At 39.1% G+C, this 21,395-nt stretch overlaps 1 protein-coding gene across 1 annotated transcript in view; it reads left to right on the plus strand.

Moving 5' to 3' along the window:
• Nucleotides 1-21,395, plus strand: part of Cdh2 (cadherin 2) — a 211,673-nt gene that overhangs the window by 15,652 nt on the left and 174,626 nt on the right. The window contains exon 2 of the mRNA XM_027935651.2: nucleotides 12,417-12,528. Within this exon, the coding sequence (XP_027791452.1) occupies nucleotides 12,417-12,528 (112 nt within the window). The remainder of the gene's footprint in view (nucleotides 1-12,416; nucleotides 12,529-21,395) is intronic.

Raw genomic sequence — 21,395 nt, forward strand, 5'->3', positions numbered from 1 at the left:
CCTTTGCTTTCAAACTGCTTGAGTCTGACAGTCCTGCTGGCACCAGTGTGGGCTCCATCTGTGGGTGACTAGTGATAAGCTCTCTCGGGAGCAGGGTGTTTTCAATCTCTTGCCATGCTGGCCCTTTCCATGCCATTCATGGGCTTGTTTTGGCCAAAAGCAGGCCTTTTGCAAGATTAGATTTCTCTTTCATTTATAAAGGCCATCCAGACCACTTGAAGGGTGCTGGCCCTTGAGCCTGTGGTCAAGCCATGACAATTCAAGATGTGAGCTCCTTTTCCTGAATGCAGAGTGACATTTGAAGCTGAGGCAGGCCAATGCTTTGCAGCTCTCATAGACTTGTCAGAAATAATTTACATGAGTAAAATGGAGGAACTTTAATTGGGCAAAGGGGGCAGGAAAGATGGTGGAATGAGATGGACATCATTACCCTAGGTTCACGTATGATGGGACGCTACATCCTATACAACCAGAGAAATGAAATGTTGTGTTGCAATTGTGTACAATGAATCCAAATGCATTCTGCTGTTATATATACCTAATTAGAATAAATAAATAAATAAATTTAAAAAATAAAATTCAAAAAAGAAATAATTTACAGTGAGATTCTTGCTAGGGTTCTTGAGCTCGTTATCATTTAATAAATTGTAAATACTGTACTGCTCACTAGTCTTTAGGCAGTAGATATTGAAGTTACCTTGTTTTTCTGTACCTCATTGGCCCCTGCTTAATGTGGTTGGGGGCAACTCCAGAAGTCTGAACTCCCTCAGCTCCTTGTCAAGGCCAGGCTGCAGCAGCTCTTGCCCAGATGTGTGTATCATTGGTTAAGGTTACTGTGCATCCTGACTCTTTTTCCGAGACCTTGTGGCCTATCCCAAAGTCCACTATTTTTGTTCTAGGTCCTACTTCTCTAACAGCCACTTTTCTGAAGAATAAACCACCCTAAGTTGTGGTCACACATAAAGATCAAAACACCCTGTGGTTTACGAATTAAAGTCTCTTGATGTTAAAAGCCACCTGCCCAACTATAAAAACCAGCCGCAGTGCACAATCAAGGCTGCAAACCACCAAGTTGAAAAACATGCAGGGCCTGAGTCATGCACCCGTTTCCTCTGCCAGAAGTCCCAGTCTTTCCTCCAGTACTGGACTTCCTCTTTTCTTCTCAATAATATCCGCAGATAGTTCACCACTTGAAGGGGCCCACTGAATAGGACCTCTCCTCCCTGCCTGAGTTTTGAAGCAAGTGAAAATAAGTCAGAAGAGTCAGGAGACAGGATAGGCAGATACCACCATGGCTTGGATAAGTGCAAGGCTGGAGGGCGTGGGCACTGCCCTGTGGGCACATCTCCTTGCTGAAACTGAATCCCAGAATCCCAAATGCACCCCTCCCCCAAAACACTGTAGGGGATCTGCGAACTCCCAGCATGGAAAATGAGATCACCACACTTGTTTTCCGAGGGCCTGTGACTCCCAAGTGGGAGGTATAGGGGACAGGTTGGGCACCAGCTGTCCAGATTGTTCTTTCAGATGCAGCCTTCAGGCAAATTCAGTCCATCCCTGTGTTCTCTAGCGCAAGAGTTCACAAACTGTTTAGTCTCAAGACTCTCTTACACTCTTAAAAATTATTGAATTCTCCAGTGAATTTTTATAATGTGGGTAATGTCTATCAATATCAATTTCTATAGAGAAATTATGATGCTTATTAATTCATTTAAAAATATTAAACCATTGCCTGCGTTATGTAAGTACTAATTTTTATGAAAAATGACTACACTGTCCAGAAATATAAAACGAGGAGGAAGAGGAGTAATGTTATGCTTCTACATTTTTCAGCTTATTTATTGTCTGTCTAAATGTTAAGACAGAACTTACCTGCTTCTGCATTTACTGTGTTAAGGTATCACACGTCACATGGCCTATGGAAAAGTCTACTTTACCCTTCCGAGAGAATGAGAGTGGAAAATTAAAGTAACATTAGGATATTATGGAAGTAGTTTGGCCTTTGCAGATCCCCTGGAAGGATTTGGGGACTCCTAGAGGTACATACCTATATTTTGAGAACTGCTGCTCAGAAATGGCCAGACTTAAGTCATTCACAATATCCATGGATGGAAACTGCTAGTCCTTGGCCATTGGGTTGAAACTGGAACTGAAGCTCTGAGCCCGGCAGCCCCTCAGTTAGCGTGCAGGGCTTGTGCATTTGCTTCTTATGGCTTGATCTATTAGAACTCCACTAGACAGGATGTTGCTTCTGGAGCAAGTTAAGAAATTATTTTGAACTCCAAGTTACTGACACTGCCCTCCTTTCACTGAAGTGCATTTTTGGAAGCTGTGCCATAAAAGATATTTTCTCATAAGAATAATGTTATAATTATGTTGTGTTTATCTTATCAAGGACCCAGAATTAAGTAAATCATCACTATGGCTAGCTATTCAAATTAAATCAGAGTTTTGGGGACGATAAACATCTGCAACTGTTTTTAAAAAAGTGAAACCATGCTCCAGGTTTTGTGAATCAGGCCTAATTACATGAATGTGAGGAACTCCAGAGTGCAGAAAGTGTACAAGGAGTTTATCACAGACTGTAATTATTCTCTCATCCGAATTGCCACTGGAAATTAATACACTAGCCATGACAGATACTTATAATTTTCCATGTGTACTTTTAGAGGAATCTCAGTGTAAGGAGACTTGGGCTTTGGGCTTTGATTTGGATCACTTAACAGTGAAGCTGTTTTAGAAGTTTTGGTCAGACCGCCTTTTCACTTCAGTTCTTTCCATCATGAACATTGAAAGTATTTTATTGTCATATATCCTGTGTTATGTGACATGACATATTGTATGTGATCATTGTATTCTGGGAACAGTTAATCATGGAAGAAGGCAGATTTTTCACTTGGTCTGATTTCACAAAGGATGATGACTAGCCCTCAGCCAATTAGGTATTAGGTGTCATTGTTCATGGATGCTTCCCTGGTGACATTTTTTGGTGGCTATGCAGGGTTAAAGGTGATAGAGTTCTTTGGTGGTGGGTTGAATACCATCCCCAAGTTGACTAGCTAAAATGACTGAGGGCAATTTCCTCCATTTGTTTCCTTGCCTGAAAAATGGCTCTACTAATTGTACCTACCCCATGGGGTTGTTAGGGGCTTTGTTTAGGTTATCATGCATGGAAGGCATTGTAGATACCTTCATGCCATCACAAACACTCAATGAGTATTGGCACTTATTGATATTCATTGTATTTAGTTGAAAGAATTCCCAAGTTGATCGTAAGTGCAGTCTAATGCCAAGTATATTTGATGACATTTTGAATATTACATATAAGCATGTTGCAGTCTCTGGCAGTGTAATGAGTTGATGGGACAGAATCAATCTAAGCGGGGTTTGACCATCTCTTCTGGAATTGCCATAGGCACTTCTAGAACTTTTAATGGAAATTTAATAGCACAGCCGTCTGCACCACTATCTAATGATTGTGTCAAACTTTCATTGAAGCCAGCTGAATCTGTAGGTGCATTGTTGCTACTCGTTCCATTAACCTTCTGCTACTCTTCATGTTAAGCTTCTGTCTTTTGAGGCCCCTCCATGAAGCCTGGAAGCCTGGGAAGCCTCCCTTCACCTAGACAGAGTAGGTATGGCATTGCACAGATCTCCCTGACCCAACCCACATTTAATGTAGGTTTACATATCGTTCTAAGCTTTAGTAAGCTCCACTCTAAACCACATTTTATATGTTGGACTCAGACTTCTGTCCATTGAGGTGTTGTAGTGCTATCTACTGGCTGAGAGTTAATTTCTGCTGGGTTGTCAGGTTCCTGTGCTAGCACCAATGCTGTGATTTGGCTAGATTCTTTGTCTCTACTTGAGTAAAAGAAATGGCAATCGGAAAAATAAGAAGTGAATACTTGAGATATCTGTGTACACATCCGAGTCATACAGTGGAAGCAAAGTAAGAAATCACTAGGTGGGTTTTGGATAGGTATTCTTTGCACCTGAACTTGTCTAGAGTGCATCAGGAAGGCACAGTGTCAAAGAACCTGTGCAAAATGCTGTGCTCTCCCTCCAGAATCGTACATGACAAAACAAAAATATTGAAGTCGTTCAGGGTTAAGCTGCACATTTTAAGCGTGTTTTCAGGGGTATGAAATTCAAAGTGTCATCAATGGCATTACTGACACAGAGGAAATCTTTAAAGAGTGACAGGAGCTCTTGAATAATCTTCTTAGCACAACCTCCAACATCATGGATGGAATCCTGTGAAATGTAGAGAATTTGGCAAATGCAATTTTATGATGATAAATTGGATTAAAAAATAAAAAAAATTAGTCATGCGGAATTGGTCTTGAAAAGTTCCATTATTCTGTTGCCATGCACCCAACTAACCACTTTAACAGTGCCTTAGTTAATTGTTTACACTTGCCTACATCATCTGGAAGACATCCCTGCACAATAAAAATACTGCCATGGTCATTTCCCCTCCCTTTGCTGCCCCCTAACTTTAACCCACAAATCACATATTATCAAAAGAATCCCACTTGTGCTTTTTTTAATTCAGGTTTGTGAACTGATTTTTTTTTTTTTTTTACTTTCCTGTGAACTTGATTTCTTTATAATCTTCCTACTTTTCGTTTTGTTTTGTTTGGGCTACCAGGGATTGAACCCAGGGCTTTTTCATGCTAAGCATTGCTCTACCACTAAGCTAATACAGTCCCAGTCCCCCTACCTTTTTTCTTTTAAAATATTTCTCAGATACTTACAAAACAAAGAGATAAGGTCTCCATAACAAAAAACAGTAGCGAAAACATGATAATAGTTATCCCTTGTTTTGCAGTGAATCAGGAATTATTTTTAAGCCCTTTATACTCTTTACAATAATCCTACAAAGCCTGCACCTTTTTTGTGTGTGTTTGTGTGGTGTTGGGGATTGAACTCAGGACTTTGTGCAAAGTTTGCACTTTTAACTATTATTTGTTATTATTCTTATTGTAGAGGAATAAGCCCAGGCATAGATAATGTTATATAGCTTGTCAAGGTCATACAGGTCATGGGCAGGGGGGCTGAATTTAAACCTAAGCAGGTTTGCCACACACCTCTCAGTCTTAACTCTGTGCCCGTAGAACTGCCTTTCTTTTCATAAAGAGGAAGGACAGCAAACACATTGAAATTGGCTTCAGCTTTGTTGCCTGCATTTGATCATCTGCTGCAGGATAATCTACTTGTTATTAGATTATGCCCATAGAATATCTGATAGGGAAAAAGGAAGAGAAGGATGCTTTTTGGAAAACCTGTGATGGATGAAGAGGTGTGATAACATAGTTTAGGCTTTAGTTAAGCAGTCATCCCAACTAGAAAGAAAAGATAATGATTCTTTCTGGGTGTGGGCTGACATTTTTTTAGCCAATAGTCATAAACGATCTTGATCAAGAAGAAAGTGGAGAGGCAAGCGGACAAGAGCCAGTCCATTGTGGGCTTCACATGGAGTATTTAAGAGGTTGGATTTAGGAGTGACTTGGAGGAAATTGGAAAGCAAGATCCAGTGACCAAGGAGGAGTATAAAAAAGAATACTCATAACAGGAACCTAAAAAAGTCATGGACTCAGGGCTTGAAAGCTCACAGGTTTGAGGCAGTATGGAAAAAAAATTTAACAAGAACAAAAAACCATGTCACCGCCAAGTTCAGAACTAGAGAGACTAATACCCACAGGCAAGCAGAACTCCTCAACTCCTATTACACTCCTGCCTTTTTAGACAAGGAGGTTGATCTTCAGCCCAGGAAGAGTAGAGCAAATACTTGTAAGAGGAAATTGAAACTCAAGATAGGTGAGCTGATTGTGTAAGAGCAGGGAGCGGCACTAAATGAGTTCAGATCCTCTGACCAGCAGGAATTTCGCCCTGGTAGTCTGCGAGGACTTGCCCAATGCTTGTCATTTTAAGGATGAATCACTTTAAGGATGGGCAGTGATGGGGTGATGTCCCCGTTAAGAACAAAACCACACAATCAAAAGGCATCGTTTTCCAGTAACAAAATGGGCAGAATGAGTAGTGGGGAGTGAATCCAGGGACACTTAACCACTGAATTGCATTCCCAGCACCCCCCCTTTTTTTTTTTAAATCATGAGACAAGGTCTAAGTTGCTGAGACTGGCCTTGCAATCCTCCTGCCTCAGCCTCCCTACTTGCTGGGATTACAAGCATGTGCCACTGTGCCCAGTAAGTCATGTTTTCTTTATTCCATTTTGTTGCCAAGTTATTAAGACTTGAAGACTGGGGCTGAAATGTTGGAGCACTGTCTCTGGAATTTAGAAAGGATTCTGGAGGTGGAGATGAGAGCTGGATGTGTGTTCCCACATGGACAAGGACACTTGTTAAATGTTCAGGCTTATCTATCACATTCCTTGAGATTCTTTGGTAGTGAGTCTTGGGTTCCAAGAATCTGTATCTTAAACAAATGTCCCCAATGGTGTGCTAGGGTATGTGACAGACATACCACAAGCCAGATCCTTGGTGACCTAATGGTATTGGGACCACTGTGACTCATAGCTGATACATTGAATGACCTGGCGCCAGGCACTCTTCTGAGAGCTTTACACATGTTGACTCATGAATCCTCGCAGCTGCCCTATGCCTACGTGCTATCTTTCTTGTACAGTTGGGGGAACCATGGCTTTTCCAGGGTCTCATGGACAGTACTGATGGCCGGCATTCAGTATCAGGCAGTGGGAAATATTAGAAGTCCAAGCTCCAAGCACTCCACTGTCCCTTCTCAGGCAGGAGCTCAGCATACAGCTCTGAGTCTGTCGGAAGTTTCACGTCTGGCACATGGTATACCCAGTCTTCAGTATCTGAGTTGCAGTTTTATGAAGACACTGGAGTGTCTCATTAGAGTTTCACGATGCAGAAAGCCGGGAGGAAGCATACACACACACACGAAAAAGCTAGAATTACTAATTATTGAGGTCAGATTTCCAAGGGTTAAATGAAAATCATTGTTTCTAGAGACCCCAAATAGGCAGCGAATGAAGCGGCCACATGGGCGTTGTTCTGGTGAACAGCAAGCTCCACATAAATCAACAGGGGCTTTGTTCTGCTGTACCTTTTTGCCTGGGACGCTCTTTTCAACTTCCTCTTCTTTCTCTTGGCAAATTTTTAATCATCTCTAAAGTCAGGGCCTAAATGTCACTTTAGCTATGGAATCTCCTTTGACTTCCACGGGCAGATTTATCATCCCCTTCTTTCTGCTTCTTTAGCACTTTGTTCCTGGCATTATAATTTTGCGATTATCTTTTCTAGTTTGTGGCACTCGTGTTCACAGTCACTCAGCTGGAAATAGGGGGGAGGACATCATTTCCTCCCTCCCTCCCACTGTGACTCCCTGCTCTAAGCCCTATTGATTTTCATTGTCTGCATATTGATAAAAATCTGCCCCTTCTCCATCCCTGCAGCCCCTGCCCTGATTTAAGTCTGTGTCCTAAGCTGTCTCCTGGCTGTCACTTGTCACCCACCCTATTTCCCACAAAGCAGTCAGAGGATTCTCTCTTGAATACAATCTATCTGTTACTCTCCTGGTTTCTTTTCCTCTCCCCCATAACCAGTGGAATAACCCCAAGCCCCCAGCCATCTACCATCTAACCCCAACTAACTCTCCAGCTTCAACTCTTGACTTGCTTCTTGGACTCCAGCGACACTGAACTCATTATAATTCCCGGGCTCTATCCTCTTTCTTGCTGCCTCATTTTAACTTAAACAGTGAGTGCCTGGTATGGCTTTCCTGCCCCCACCTCCTCCCCCACCTTGCTACACCAGGACTCTGCTTGGGGTGCTCTGACCCTCTTCCCTGGGCCCTTCTTATAACCTCTGCATCATTCAGCCTGATCTCCATAAGGGCAGGGGTTGGGTCTTATGCTGTTTGCAGTACCATGGACATTTAGTACATGTTTCTGGAGAGAATCGTAATTATTTGTTGTACTTTGAAAGACTACGGAGTCCTTCCTCTTCCTCTCCTTGGATGTGAGGGTATCTCGCTGTGCGAGAGAACCTATTGGCTTATTTCTAAAATGCTGATAATTTTTCTCTCCTTGGGGACTCTTGTGAGAATTAAGTGAGATTGCAACGTTGTATAAAATTTATACTATTCCAAGAATCTGTAACCTCTAGTCCTATGGCCTGTTTTGGTATGGTCAAGAATGATTTACACATTTTTAAATGTTCAAATGGTTTTTCAAAAAAAGGAAAATAATATTTTTGACACTTCGCAATTAAGTGAAATTCAAGTTCCAGTGCTCTTAAGTAAAATTTTATTGGAGCGAACATGGCCATGCTCACGTGTTTTCTGGTTGTCTAACGCTGCTTTTGCATTTCAGTAATAAAGCTGGGCACTTTCAGTAGGGATCCCCATGGCCTGCAAAGCCTAAAATATTTACTGCTTTACAGAAAATAGGAGATACTATTTATTATGTTTACAGCAAGAGCTAGGTGACCAGCTGTTCGGATATAGGGAAATGTGTGTTATTTACAACCTCTTCTTTATATCCACTGTGAACTTGCTGAGGGGAGAGATTTCCTCTTTTTTCAATTTCTAGAGCTGCTTCCTGGGCCTGGCAGAGTGATCAGTTAATGTTGGAATATACCACAGGGGCTGAGTTTTGGCTTTTGGGAAAGGAGGGTGTCCCAGCAAGAATTTTATGGGCTATTTGAAGAAATAGTGCGCTTCTCACCTATGCAGCTTGTTAAACGGTGAGATGGATGCTCCTTTTCCTTAAGTCACTGTATACAGTATTCCTTAACCTTGGCTGTATTGATATGTTAGGCTGGATTCTTCTTTGTTGTAGATCTTGTCTTGGGAATGGTAGAAAGGTTGGCGGCATCCTTGATTTCCACCCACCAGAAACCAGTTAGCACCCCACTCCAAAGCACATACCCAAGAATGTGTTTAGATGTTGCCAGATGTTCCCTGGGGTCAACTCCCCCTCCTAGTTGAGAACTACTGTTGTAGAGTATTTGAACTGTAGCTATTGGTTTGCATCAAGAACTTTTCTGTGTTCCAAAGCCAATTACCATCAGAAGCTTCGAGAGGGGATTTAACATTCCTGGATAGATTCTGCTTACCAGCTCTGTGATTCCTTGCCAGTCTCAGACCTAGTACCAGTCCCAGCCTCAGGCTGGGAGAATTAAATGAGATATGGATTTACTAGCACAGTGGTTGGCATGAAGTGAGCTTTCCGTGTCTCTAGTTTTATTTTTTTTTCCAGTACTTCTACTCTTAAGAGTTTATTTATTTGAGTTCTTCCTATTTGTTGAACATATTAATCTTGTTAGTTTGGACTGGGAAACTAAGAAGAGATACTATAAAAAAATTAGTGGAGAGAAGTAAATATTTTAATGCTTCAGTGGAGACTGAAAACATGTTATAGATGAATAATAGCATATTATCTTGTGGATCCATTTTTGTTTTGAGGAAGAAGAATTAAGAAAAGTCTTTGGCTACATAAAATGATTATCAAAATCTCAAAGTAGTCCAGAGCCTCCATGGGTCTTTATGATGAGTAGATGAGATTTGTTAGAGATGTATTCTACAAATATTGTTTTGATAGTTCTCATGGTCAACCTAGGCAGGTAGGTATCCTTTTGTATTGTGAGGAAAATGAACATAGAGAGGATAGGTAACAGGTAACATGTTGATAGAAATTCCTTTTTATGAAAGTAGGGGGATATTGAGCATCAGAAGTGAACATCCACCTTATTCCCGACGGTCTTTCTGTGGCCTGGAAATCCCCTTCCTGTGGGTTTGGACCAGAGTCTCCTTGCTGCTAATTCCTTCCTCAGGGAAGATCTGCTGGGAAGCTAGATAAATGCCAGTCCTGTGGTTGAAGGGAAGCTTCAGGTCTTCCTTTTAGTCTTTACGTTTCATTGATCTCAGTGCTTCCCTATAAAACAGCAGGCTGTCCCAATCTCATGCCCAGGTTGAAATGTGACCCCTCTTTGGAGTTTGCCTGCCATTGTTTGCTTCTGGCAGTCTGCCCTGCCCAGCTCTGCTGTCACCTACTTCCTTGGGCTAGGCCTTGGCATAGCTTTCCTCTTTGGGAGTCCCCTGCTAGAGAAGAGGCAGACCCCCTACTATGGCAGTAGAACACAGTTTTACAACACATCTGTGAATGTAATGAGGCAAACTGGGGGCATTCCCATTATTGGATTTGTGTTGGTCAGCTAAGTGCAAAACTTTCCCTTATTGAGTGCCTGCTCTGTGCCAGGCTGGTGATCATGCCTGGGTAATTGCAGGTGTCAAGTATCATGACGCCTGGTCATGTCCCCAACTTGATGGCACGGGAAGCCTCACTTGTTACTCCTCAATTGTTTCCTAATACTTTCTTTTTCGTGATGAAATATAGAGAACAAATAAGACGTGCAGAGTAATATGATTTATAACCCTGTGCCTATGTAGACCTTCACACTTTACCTTGTTTGCTTCAGATTCTTTTTTGAAAAGAAATGAATTATTACAGATAAATTTAAAGCTATCTGTAGAATCCTTCTGATGTTTTCTCTATTTTTCCCTTCCCAGGGGTAGCTGCAATCACTGTCTTGTGTGTATTTATATTCTTTCTACATGTGTATGTGTCCATAACATTTTATTATCTTTTGTGTTTAAATTTTATATAAACGGAATCATTAATCATACTTTTTACTTTTTGGCAAGATTCCTATGCTGCGTACTTTGTCTTCAGTTTGAATTTGGAATGTCACAGAAATAGGCTTTTGAACTTACTAAAAACAATAGGCATTCCTAAGTTGGTTTATAATTAAATTGCTCTTTCAGGTTTACACAGAATTTTTAAAGGAACTTTTTTGTTTGTTTAGATTTGGTTTGTTTTTGAGAGGTAGCCCTGTGGATAAATGTAGCCCCAATTCTTCAATTTGAATGTTTTTGGATATTCCGTGTTTTTGTCTTTGTGAAAATGTATTAGCACACACTCCTGGTGATGGACATTTAGGTTCCCGGTGTTACAATCATGTTTCGTTGAACATCCTGCACGTGTCTCCTGGAGCGCTCACCAGAGAGTTTCCCTAGGAGTTTGTCTACCATGTAGGATACACCCACGTTCATCGTCAGTGAAATTTGCCAGATTGTACTGAAGAGGCTATACCAGTTTCTGCTCACCCCTGTGTATGGGGGTTGGTTTCTCTCTATCCTTCACTTTTTATAATCTGCTCTTGCACACTAACAGACTAAAAACTGCCCACGAATTTGATGGATCTAATCTAGTGCCTCATTTTCCACTATTGTATGATATTTAATAAAGTTGAAATTGATTTTCTTTATTTTCTCAGGTTGGAAAAGAACAATTTAACTATGAGAATAGTCTGGATTTTTTTGTGACATATTTACAAAACTTCACATGTATAATCCCGGTGTTCCTTTAATTATGAAGCTGTACTGTATGGCTTCATCCACACACCTGTTCTGAGTTATCTCTGTTTCTGAGGCTTCTCTTTCTTTTTCTCAATTTTCGATTCAGTGCACTATTTGTAGTGCTGCCTATGAGGCCACTGAAATGACTCCTAGGGAAGGGCCTTCATGTGCTCTTCTCCTCCTGTGTTTGGAACTCCATCATTGCAGGGAAGTCCTTCCTGTAATTAATGTAAATGATTCTGGAGTTCTGCTGAAGCAAATTGTCCTGTGCTTCAGTTAGTAGAGCCAGAAATAGTGACTTGGAGGGTTAGTACAATAGCACTTGGTGTAACGGAGTTTTAAGTGCAGGGAGATTGTGTATGGCTGCAGGAGATTCTTGGTTACTTTCTAATTTCAAGTGTGAAAAGAGAAACACCAGTGTACTGATCTTTATTTATAATAGATATTGCTTGATAGAACCTTGTCCTTCAAATTAGAAGAACATAAACTTTTGATTGTTTGGTTTGACTTGGTACGTATAATAACCTATATCCTGCAGTAAGTCTAGTATAATTTCATTCTTTAATGAAGGGGGCATGTTGAAACAGACTTCATTGAGAATTAGATGAGGATATAAAAACCTGCATTCTTGAATTATACATTTTTTTTCATGAGAATTTCAGTTAGTAGTGGGGATATGTGGGGCCCCCAGGCTGTTTGGCTCTCCCCCAACTCCACTCCCACTTGCTAGTTCTTCAGTCACAATGGCCATTTTAATGGAAATGGTCAGTCCTTAGAAGAACCTGGAATGTGTATTATTTAGATTTGACTGGACTAGACAAGTGGGATTTGTTTCTTCTACTCCAGTTATCAAAAAGATTAACCCTTTGCCCTCTACATTCTAATTGTAACCCTTCAGAAACAAAGGGGCTGTTTGTACAAGATAGTTGAAAAAATGAGGCTGGATGCCAAGTGGACTGTTTCTCAGTTGAAGGAGGTAGCAACATTTTTTTTTTCTTCTGTTGCAGGCGTCTGTAGAGGCTTCTGGTGAAATCGCATTATGCAAGACTGGATTTCCTGAAGATGTTTACAGTGCCGTCTTATCGAAGGATGTGCATGAAGGACAGCCTCTTCTCAATGGTACAATCTCAAAAGATATATTTGTACATACACTGTCCATGCTCTTGAAACAAATTAGCCATTAAAAAATGTCTGAATCATCTCCACTGTATAACAAGTATGAATTTTTTCACAATCACTATAATGAGACTGTAGGGACTTTATTTTAGGATTACAGAAGAGCTCATGTATCTCTTATGTACATAATTAGAAGGCTCCTGGTATCTTGAAAATTTCAGATTTCTTCCTTTTTCAGTTTACAGTAAGATCCATTATGCAACCTTCTTACAATTTTTCTGCATGCATTTTGCTTATTTTGAAAAAAAAATATTTATCAGACATTTGGTTCTGATAGCTTTCAAAATTATTTGCAGCAAACATCTTCTTAGTATTTTGAATTAAAGAAAGGAAGTTATTATAATATTATCTTTAATAAAACATGTCAAACTTTATTATTCAGCTGAATTGTAATAAACAAATTTAAAAAGTAATGTCTCAGTGCAGGAGCATGAAATCTGTATTTTTGTTATGACATTGTTTATAGAAATTACTAGTTAGCTAATTTAGTTGTAGCATATGTGAATTTCAAATATAGACTCATTTTCCGTGTAAATATGGATCCAGTTCATTATAGTTATCATATGAAAACTCTTGCCAACAAGTTTAGATAAAATCTGGAATGAAACTTGAGTATCAGAAGTAAAATTGAAAGTCCCTTCCTTTAGCTCCAATTGAAAGCAAATAAAATTTTGGTTAGTAGTATTTTCATGGACTTATTTATCATTACACCAAATGTCATTGAAATGTGAAAGCAAGAAGAATTGATTAGTAAGTTGTATTTAAATTTTAATTCCTTGCAAATCTTGCATATCTCTGAGGCTGTTTTAGAGAGCCTCATTTAGAAAGTCTGTGTAACCTCAACTAATTAATTTACACAGAGCTCTACCACATAGCTTTAATTGAAGTGTCTCCATAGCACTGACAAATCTTAGTGGTACAATTCTTAAGAATGCAGTAGACAGAGGACTTTGCAATGCAAATGGCCTCTTAGCCACTGAAGTTCTTTGGAGGAACTTACATTTTATTTTAATTTCTGTTTACATCATGATGGGCTCACACCTATGTGATCTCTCTGAAGTTGGTTTTTAATTTTCTTAAAGGCCGCCTCCTGTTACTGCCTCATTACGTGGTATTTTAATGAGTGAATGTTTGCGTTAGTCTGTCTAAACATGGAATTGCTATCTTATCTCTTGGGTAACGATCCACATGATGGTGGTTTAATTCAAATCACAGTGTGTAAAGTTTGTTTCATTTAATGTGAATCTTGAGGTTCTGCCTGCTTGTCATTTTCTTTAAATTTGTAAATTATAAGGAGGCCTCCTAGAACCTATAGGATGTGTAAATAGTGTTTGAATTGCAAAATATATTAATATGATTCTATGGAATAATTCAGGCAGATAAAAAAAATTCAGTGGAATCTGTTGCATTTTGCAATATACATTTGGGATTCATTTTTGAGAGGGTAATTCCATTTTCTAAAAGCTTATAATTTGTTGATTACAAATAAACATATGGTCTATCACTAGAAACCATTGACTTAGATTAACTTTGACTTTTGAATAGTTTTGAACGTGATAGCTTATATTCTAAGTTTTAGACGATGCTTGTGACAGTAGAAAGCAGGCATAGCTTCTTGCCAGTATCTATTTAGTATAACCTAGAAACTTCAGAGGTTTGCTGAAGTTGTAAATATGATGGATTAAAAATACTTTTGACTTGAGCTCTAGCCATCACTGTAAGATGTGTGTATGATTGTATGGTAGCATTTCCAGATGACACACCATTACTTTTTTTAGTCATTCTCAGAAGATGTTAGAGGACACCAGTGTCTTAAAGCTTAAAACATTCTGTTTAAAAATATTGATTAGTAGGAAAAAATTAACTTTGAAAGGAAGAAAATTTACTTCAGCTCTGGGGAACATCACCATTTCTCTTTCCAAGACTGTTGTCACCAGTTAATGCTTCTTTTGGAGAACTGTGAATTAAAAATGATTTTAGGTTTTATTAAAGCTTTATATATTTTTTTTAAGTTTTCAGAGGGATGATAATCCAAAGCTGTCTCTGTACCTTAAAGCTGAATACCATGCTATAATTATATCTATGAATTCTATAAGTCCATTTATCTAAATACACTACAGCAGAAAGATATATTGCCAAGTCAACCACAGTGATTACTTTTGTCCTTGGGTTAGTGACCTATAGTGTTTAAGGAAAGAATAAGAGGTACATGACAGTTTTCCAAGACATTCACTTCATGGCATATACAGCCCTATTAAGGTTGACTTTAGAGTCATTTTTACCTTGAATTTTTCTTTTCTTTTTTCTTTTTTTGTAAATATGCCTCCTAACTCTTGCTGTTTCCTTTCATTTCCCCTTAATGACATTTGGGGAGAAGAGGACAAAGGCCCACCAATCCATATGGTATGGTTTCACAGGATACATCTGTGCAGAAGTTTATTATTTTGATGTGTATGCATGGATTCTGATCATTTTCCAAGCAAGTAGCAATCCTTTTGAAAGTACTTGGAAAATGAAACTTCAGGTGAAGGTATAAGGTGATGTTAGTCATGTTAGAAAAATGACATAGAAGAAGCCTGAAAAGTGCAAACAGAACACTAGTTCAGAGGGCATTTGTCCTCCCCAGTGCCCTTTGAATTTTTTGCTGTTGTAATGAATTTTATAGAAATAACAAACCGGAAGAACTAGTTGTATCCCTCTAGGTTCTCCTCTGGTTTTCACCAGTGTGTTTTTTGGGGAAATCACAAAGACAGTGAATGCATTTTGTGACCCACCTTTCCATCTCCTGTTATATCACATGAATACTTCTGCTGTTTGAAGATAGTCCAGCCTTTAAGAAAAAAAAAAAGGCCATAGAGGCCCGTGTTCTATTTTGTTAGCAAAACCAGATTTCGCTTCACTGTGTCTCTATTTTTGAACATACAGGTTGTTTCCAATTTTCCCCTCATATGTATAGTGCTGCTATGGAGATTCTTTTTAGAGAACTTTGATTTTTCTTTAGGGATATTTTCATTGGGAATTTGTGTTCAGAAGTAGAGTTACTAGGTCAAAGGAAATATAGAGGTTGACAATTGACAGTTGACAGTTTTAGTCCTATGTTCATAGGACTACAATATGTCAGTTCTTTTGAGCATCTTCATCACCATGTGATGTCATAATGTTTTTTTTTCATTTCTCTCTTTCTCTTTTGGAGAGATGGCATTCCTTTTTTATCCTATGGCATCTCATCTGTTTGCCTTTATAAGTTGGGATCAATTCTGTTGTGCTTAGGTAGTCATTTTTGCCTTGCCTTTTTCTATTCTGTTTTTAAAGCATTTAATGCCAACCCCCTCATTTTATAGACAAGCAAATTAGAGCTCAGAGAGATTATAGGCTTTCCCCATGATTATATAGCTCTTTAGATTGTTAGCTACAGACCTGGAATTAGAACTCAGGTTTCCTGATACCTAATCTAGTTCTGATGATGGCGATGATAAAAACCATTATGGTCTATAACACAGAGAAAGGTGAAGGCTGATGGGAGTTAGCCTAAAAGCCTAGGTGTCTTGTGGAAAGAGCTGGCCTTCTTACCTATTTAACACCCTGACTCGCATGTGGCCACATATATTTGGGAACTGGGGACTATCAAGTAAACAACAACCCCATAATTAAAACAAAACAAAACAAAACAAAACAAAAACTTTTAAGTTGTTTTCACTCATAGTATTTTGCACCTGCTTGCTAGTAAATAGAAAAAATCTAGGGCTTTGGAAGTGAGTGCTTAGTCCTTAATATTTAACTTACACTCCACTGGGCTAGATATGGTAGCAAGTTATTTGGAAATAAAATAACTGCAATCATAAATTTCCATTCCGTCACCAGCAGCGTATCTGACACTGAGAAAAAAACCACCACACTGTGACATTGCAGAGAAGATCCCAGGCTGCTTTGAGTGTGCTGGTTGAGTGATGCTCCTACATGTTTAGCATTGGTGGTCTGCATGCTCAGATACTAAGTAAACTCCTCCAAATCTGGTCAGCATAAATAGCAACTGGCAATTACCATGAATATTTTCAGTCATCCATTCATACTCACCACCTCTGGGCAGCACATGATGATTATTTTCAACTAGAGGGAATTTGATTTAGATTAGTTTGCTTACTGATTGAGGCCTGACTGCATTAACGTGGGAGCTGCAGCCCAGCATCTTCAGATAACAGTACTGAAACAGTTTTTATTACTTTAGTAGGATGATACGACTGTACAGCTGCACCATTTCTTAATAATATGAATTTTTTTTATGGCATATATTACTAAATCGGGAAAGAAGCTTGTATGAATCTTCATGAAGCCATGGGTTTTGGTTTATATTTTTTGATAAGTGTTTGTTGTTATTGACTATGTAAATATTTTACAATATTTGAAAGGTAGGTTTTATAAACATCTTGATCATAAAGCCAGGCAGGCCCCTGCATTTTACTGATTTCCAATTGATGGTGGGAAATGGTACTAAATAGGGAGATTGTTCTCTAGGATATTGATGATAAACTCCTAAGGAGGCCCAAAGGAAATGCAGCCAGGTATATATACTCTCAGCAGTTGACATTTTAAAAACCTTATCATATGCAAAAGGTTTTTGTTGTTGTTATTGCTTTAAGAAGAGTTAATGTATATAATAATATCAATAAAAGAACCAAAGACTTTCATCCTTATTTTTATTATGATCATTTAGACTTTATTTAATACGGGAAAGTTTTTCTATTTGTTTGGATGTGTTTTTGGTCCAGGTTTCTTAATGCACTGCTGCTAATGCCAGTTTGAGTGGTCACTTCTTTTTAAGATCTTTTTGAAGTTGTTCCTACCTTTCAGGGACTGGGAGGAGCTGTGGTTTGCTCCTTTAAAAGCGTGCAACCAGGAAACATGTGTTAAAAGAGAGCTATTCATGGTTCTACATCTACCATACTTAGAAACACTGGCAAGCAGGTACCCACGTGCTTTAAAGACTGTCCTTAAAAGATCCTTACTCTCTGTCCTTTTAGGTTCTCTGATCAACACTTAAGGGGAGTCGAAAATAAATATGAAAATTAAGTATAATGCATTGTGTGTTGGATGGTAATAAATAAAGCTAAGAAAGGAAATAAGGAAAATGTGTTCTTCTGCAATTTCAATAGGATGGTCAGATGAGACAGTGTTGCATTAGGGGTAATGATGTTGGTGTTGGTCCAAGAGCTGTAGCTATCTGGGGAGAAGCATTAAAAACAGAACAAACAGCAAGTGCAAGGGCCCTGAGGCAAAATAAAAAGGTACAGTATTCTTGTACTTCAAGAATGTTGAAGAGTAGCCCAGAGCGGCAGTGAGCCTGGTTGATCAGGGTGGAGAAAGGAAGAGGACAAGGTTGAGTTCAGAGCACCTGGTGCCTTCCTTTGGTTTCCAGGGACTTTGGCTTTGACAAGAAAGAGGTAAAGAGTTGTGGAGGGCTTTCAGCAGAGGAGGAACATGATCTTAGTTTCCAAACAGGATCTTTCTTGCTGTTGTGTTGAAAAAAGACTAAAGAGACAAGAGAAGAAGGGGAGAACAATGAGGAGGCTGGTAGTAATCCAGGTGAGAGGAGGTGGTGATGTGGACCAAGGTGGTAGCAATGGAGGTAGGAGAAGGGGCTGGATGCTGAATTTTAACAAGTACTTTATTAAAGTGAAATTCACATGACATAAAATTGGCCATTTTAAAGTGAGCAATATGGTGGCATTTAGTACATTGATAATGTCGTCCAACCACCAACTGTGTCCAAATCCATTGCCTTTATATCAAAGGAACATCCTTTCTCCTTTAAGCACTTTCTCCCTGGTCTCCCTTCCATCTCCACAGTCCTTTCGTGCCCAGCTTCTTTCACTTAGCGTAATGCTTCAGAGGTTCATCCGTGGTCTACTTTGTATGGGTACCTCACTTCTTTTCATGGCTGAATGATCATTCAGATACCATATAAATAAGATTTCTCCATTCATCTGTTGATGGATATTTGCAACGTTTTCACCTTTTGCCCATTGAGAATAGTGTTGACATGAACATGCCCATACAATATATGTATTTAGGTATTTTTTTTTGAGTACCTGTTTTTGAATTGAGAGGTGTATAGTAATTCTGTATTTAACTTTTTGAGGACCTAGCAGATTGCTTTTCACAGCACCTGAACCATTTAGTATTCTCCCTAGCAATGGACAAGCATTCCAGTTTCTCCACATTTGCCAGCATGTGCTATTTCACATTTATTTTTACTGTAACCATCCTAGTGGGTGTGAAGTGGTACCTCATTTATGGTTTTGGTTGACATTTCCCTAATGATTAATGATGTTGAGTATTTTTTCCTAAGTATCTTTTGTGAATCTTTTTTTTTTTTTTTTGAGAAATGTCTGTTCAATTCTATTTTCTGTTTTTAAGCTTAATTGCTTTTCTTTTTATTTCTGAGTCCAGAGAAGTTTTTATATATATATATATATATATATATATATATATATATATATATATATATAATCTCCTGAATACAAGGCCTTTATCAGCTATATGATTTGCAAATACTTTCTTCTGTCTGTAAATTGTTGCCTTAGTTTTTTTAAGCTAATATAGCAAAATAAAATACCACAGATTGTGTGACTTATAATTTACAGAAATTTGTTTCCCACAGTTTTAAAGACTGGGAAGTCCAAGATTGAAGAGCTGACAGGTTTGGTGACTTGGGGTCTGGTGAGAGTCTGCTTCCTCTCTGAAGCCATCTTCTCCCTGCAGCTTCACATCACAGAAGGGGCAGGGAAGCTCTCTGGAGCTTTTTTTGTGAGGACACAAATCCCATGCATAAGGATAAAGACCTCATGACCTTGATTTCCCAAAGGCTCCTCCTCCTAATGTTATCACATTGATGGTTAGGATTTCAGCATATAGTTTTCTTTAAATTTTTTGTAGGTGGATTATAATTATCCTAATAGTGGTATTCATCGTGACATATTCAAATGTGCATATACATAACATAATTTGACCAGTCTCCTTCCCCAGTGCCTTCCCTCTCACTTCCCTCCTCCGTCCCCCAATCTTCTTGCTCTACTCTACTGATCTCTCTTCTATTATTATTGTTTTAACTAGTGTACCATGATTATATATAATGTCGATTAATTGTCGTCTCTTCATATATGGAAATAGCAGAATTTCATTCCCTGGTACTTTCCCAGGCCCTCCCCTCCTCCCTCCCTGCCTCTGGATCTCCTTCCTCTACTCTGTTGGTCTCCCTTCTATTTTCATGAGATCCTCTTTTTAAAAATGTCCTTTCTTTTTTATCTCTAGCTTTCACATGTGATTAAAAAAAAAAAAAACACTTGACTTTATGAATCTGACTTATTTTACATAGCTTGGTGCTCTCCAATTCCATTCACTTGCCAGCAAATGTCATAATTTTGTTCTTCTTTATGGCAGAATAAAATTCCACTCTGTGTGTGTGTGTGTGTGTGTGTGTGTGTGTATCATTTTCTTATCCACTCATCTGTTCGTGGGCACCGAGACTGGTTCTATAATTGAGGTATTGTGAATTATGCTGCTATAAACATTGGTATGCATGTATTTCTGTAGTATATTGATTTTAGTTCTCTGGATAAATGGGATAGCTGGGTCATGCGGCAGTTCCATTCTTAGTCTTTTGAGAAATTTCCATTCTTCTTTCCAGACTGGTTGTACCAGTTTTCAGTCTGACCAACAATGTGTGAGTGTACCTTTTCCCCACATCCTCACCATCAAGTGTTGTTATTTGTATTCTTGTTGTTGTTGCCATTCTCACTGGGGCACATGAATTTTGTTGGGGGCATGAACATCCAGACAACAGTAGTTGACTTTTCACTTTCTCAATGATGTCTTTTAATGCACCAAAGTGTTTAGTTTTGGTGAAACATAAGCTTTTTGTTGTTGTTGATTTTACTGTTAATGTTATATCTAAGAATCCACTGTGGAATCAAAGGTCATGCAGATTTTCCCCTATGTTTGCTTGTAAAAGTTTCATGTTTTAAAACACTTTTATACTTTTATACTAATTGATTAGTCATTGATCTGTTTTTAGTTTATTTTTGTGAATAATGTTAGGTAGAGGCCTAACTTCTTTCTCTGAATATTGGAAGATAGAGCTGACTGGACGTGATAGGTTGGAGGTAGGGTGTGAGAGAAAGAAGAGTCAAGGAAGATCCTACGGTGTTTTATCTAAGTACTGGGAAGGTTATCATTCACTGTGCCAGGGATGATCAGGAGCTCAGTTTGAATCTGTTGAGATGAAGGTCCGAGCCCTCAATGAGACATTCAGATATGGGTCTGGGGTTCAGTGAAGAGGAGCAGGCTGCTGCAGAGTGGAGCATCTTGTGTGTACAAAGAGTAGATAAACCATGGCAGAGAAATCACTAAGGGTCTAGCGAAAGGAGGAGAACACCCAAGAAAGAAAAGACAATTTAAATCTGGAGCCTTTGACGACTCCACCGTGAAGAAGTCAGAATGAAGAGCAGAAGGAGAACGAAAAAGACCTGTGAGGTAAGAGAGACACCAGTAGGGGATGACGTCTTGGTGGGAGAGTGTTTCAGAGGGATGGAGTGCCCATCAGTGCCAGATGCTGCCCAGGGGTCAGCTCAGTTGCGGACTGAGAATGCATCCTTGCCTGGGAGTCAGTATTGTGAAGTTGCTGGTGTCTTAGATAAGAACTCTCAGTAACAAGGATCAAAAGCTTGATTTGTGTGAGTTCAGCAGTCAGGTGGAGAAGGGAAGTTGGACACTGATTGAATTTTCCATTAAAAGGAAGAGAAATTGAGTGGTAG

Source organism: Marmota flaviventris, chromosome 16 (genome assembly GCF_047511675.1).
Source record: "Marmota flaviventris isolate mMarFla1 chromosome 16, mMarFla1.hap1, whole genome shotgun sequence".
NCBI classification, from domain to species: domain Eukaryota; kingdom Metazoa; phylum Chordata; class Mammalia; order Rodentia; family Sciuridae; genus Marmota; species Marmota flaviventris.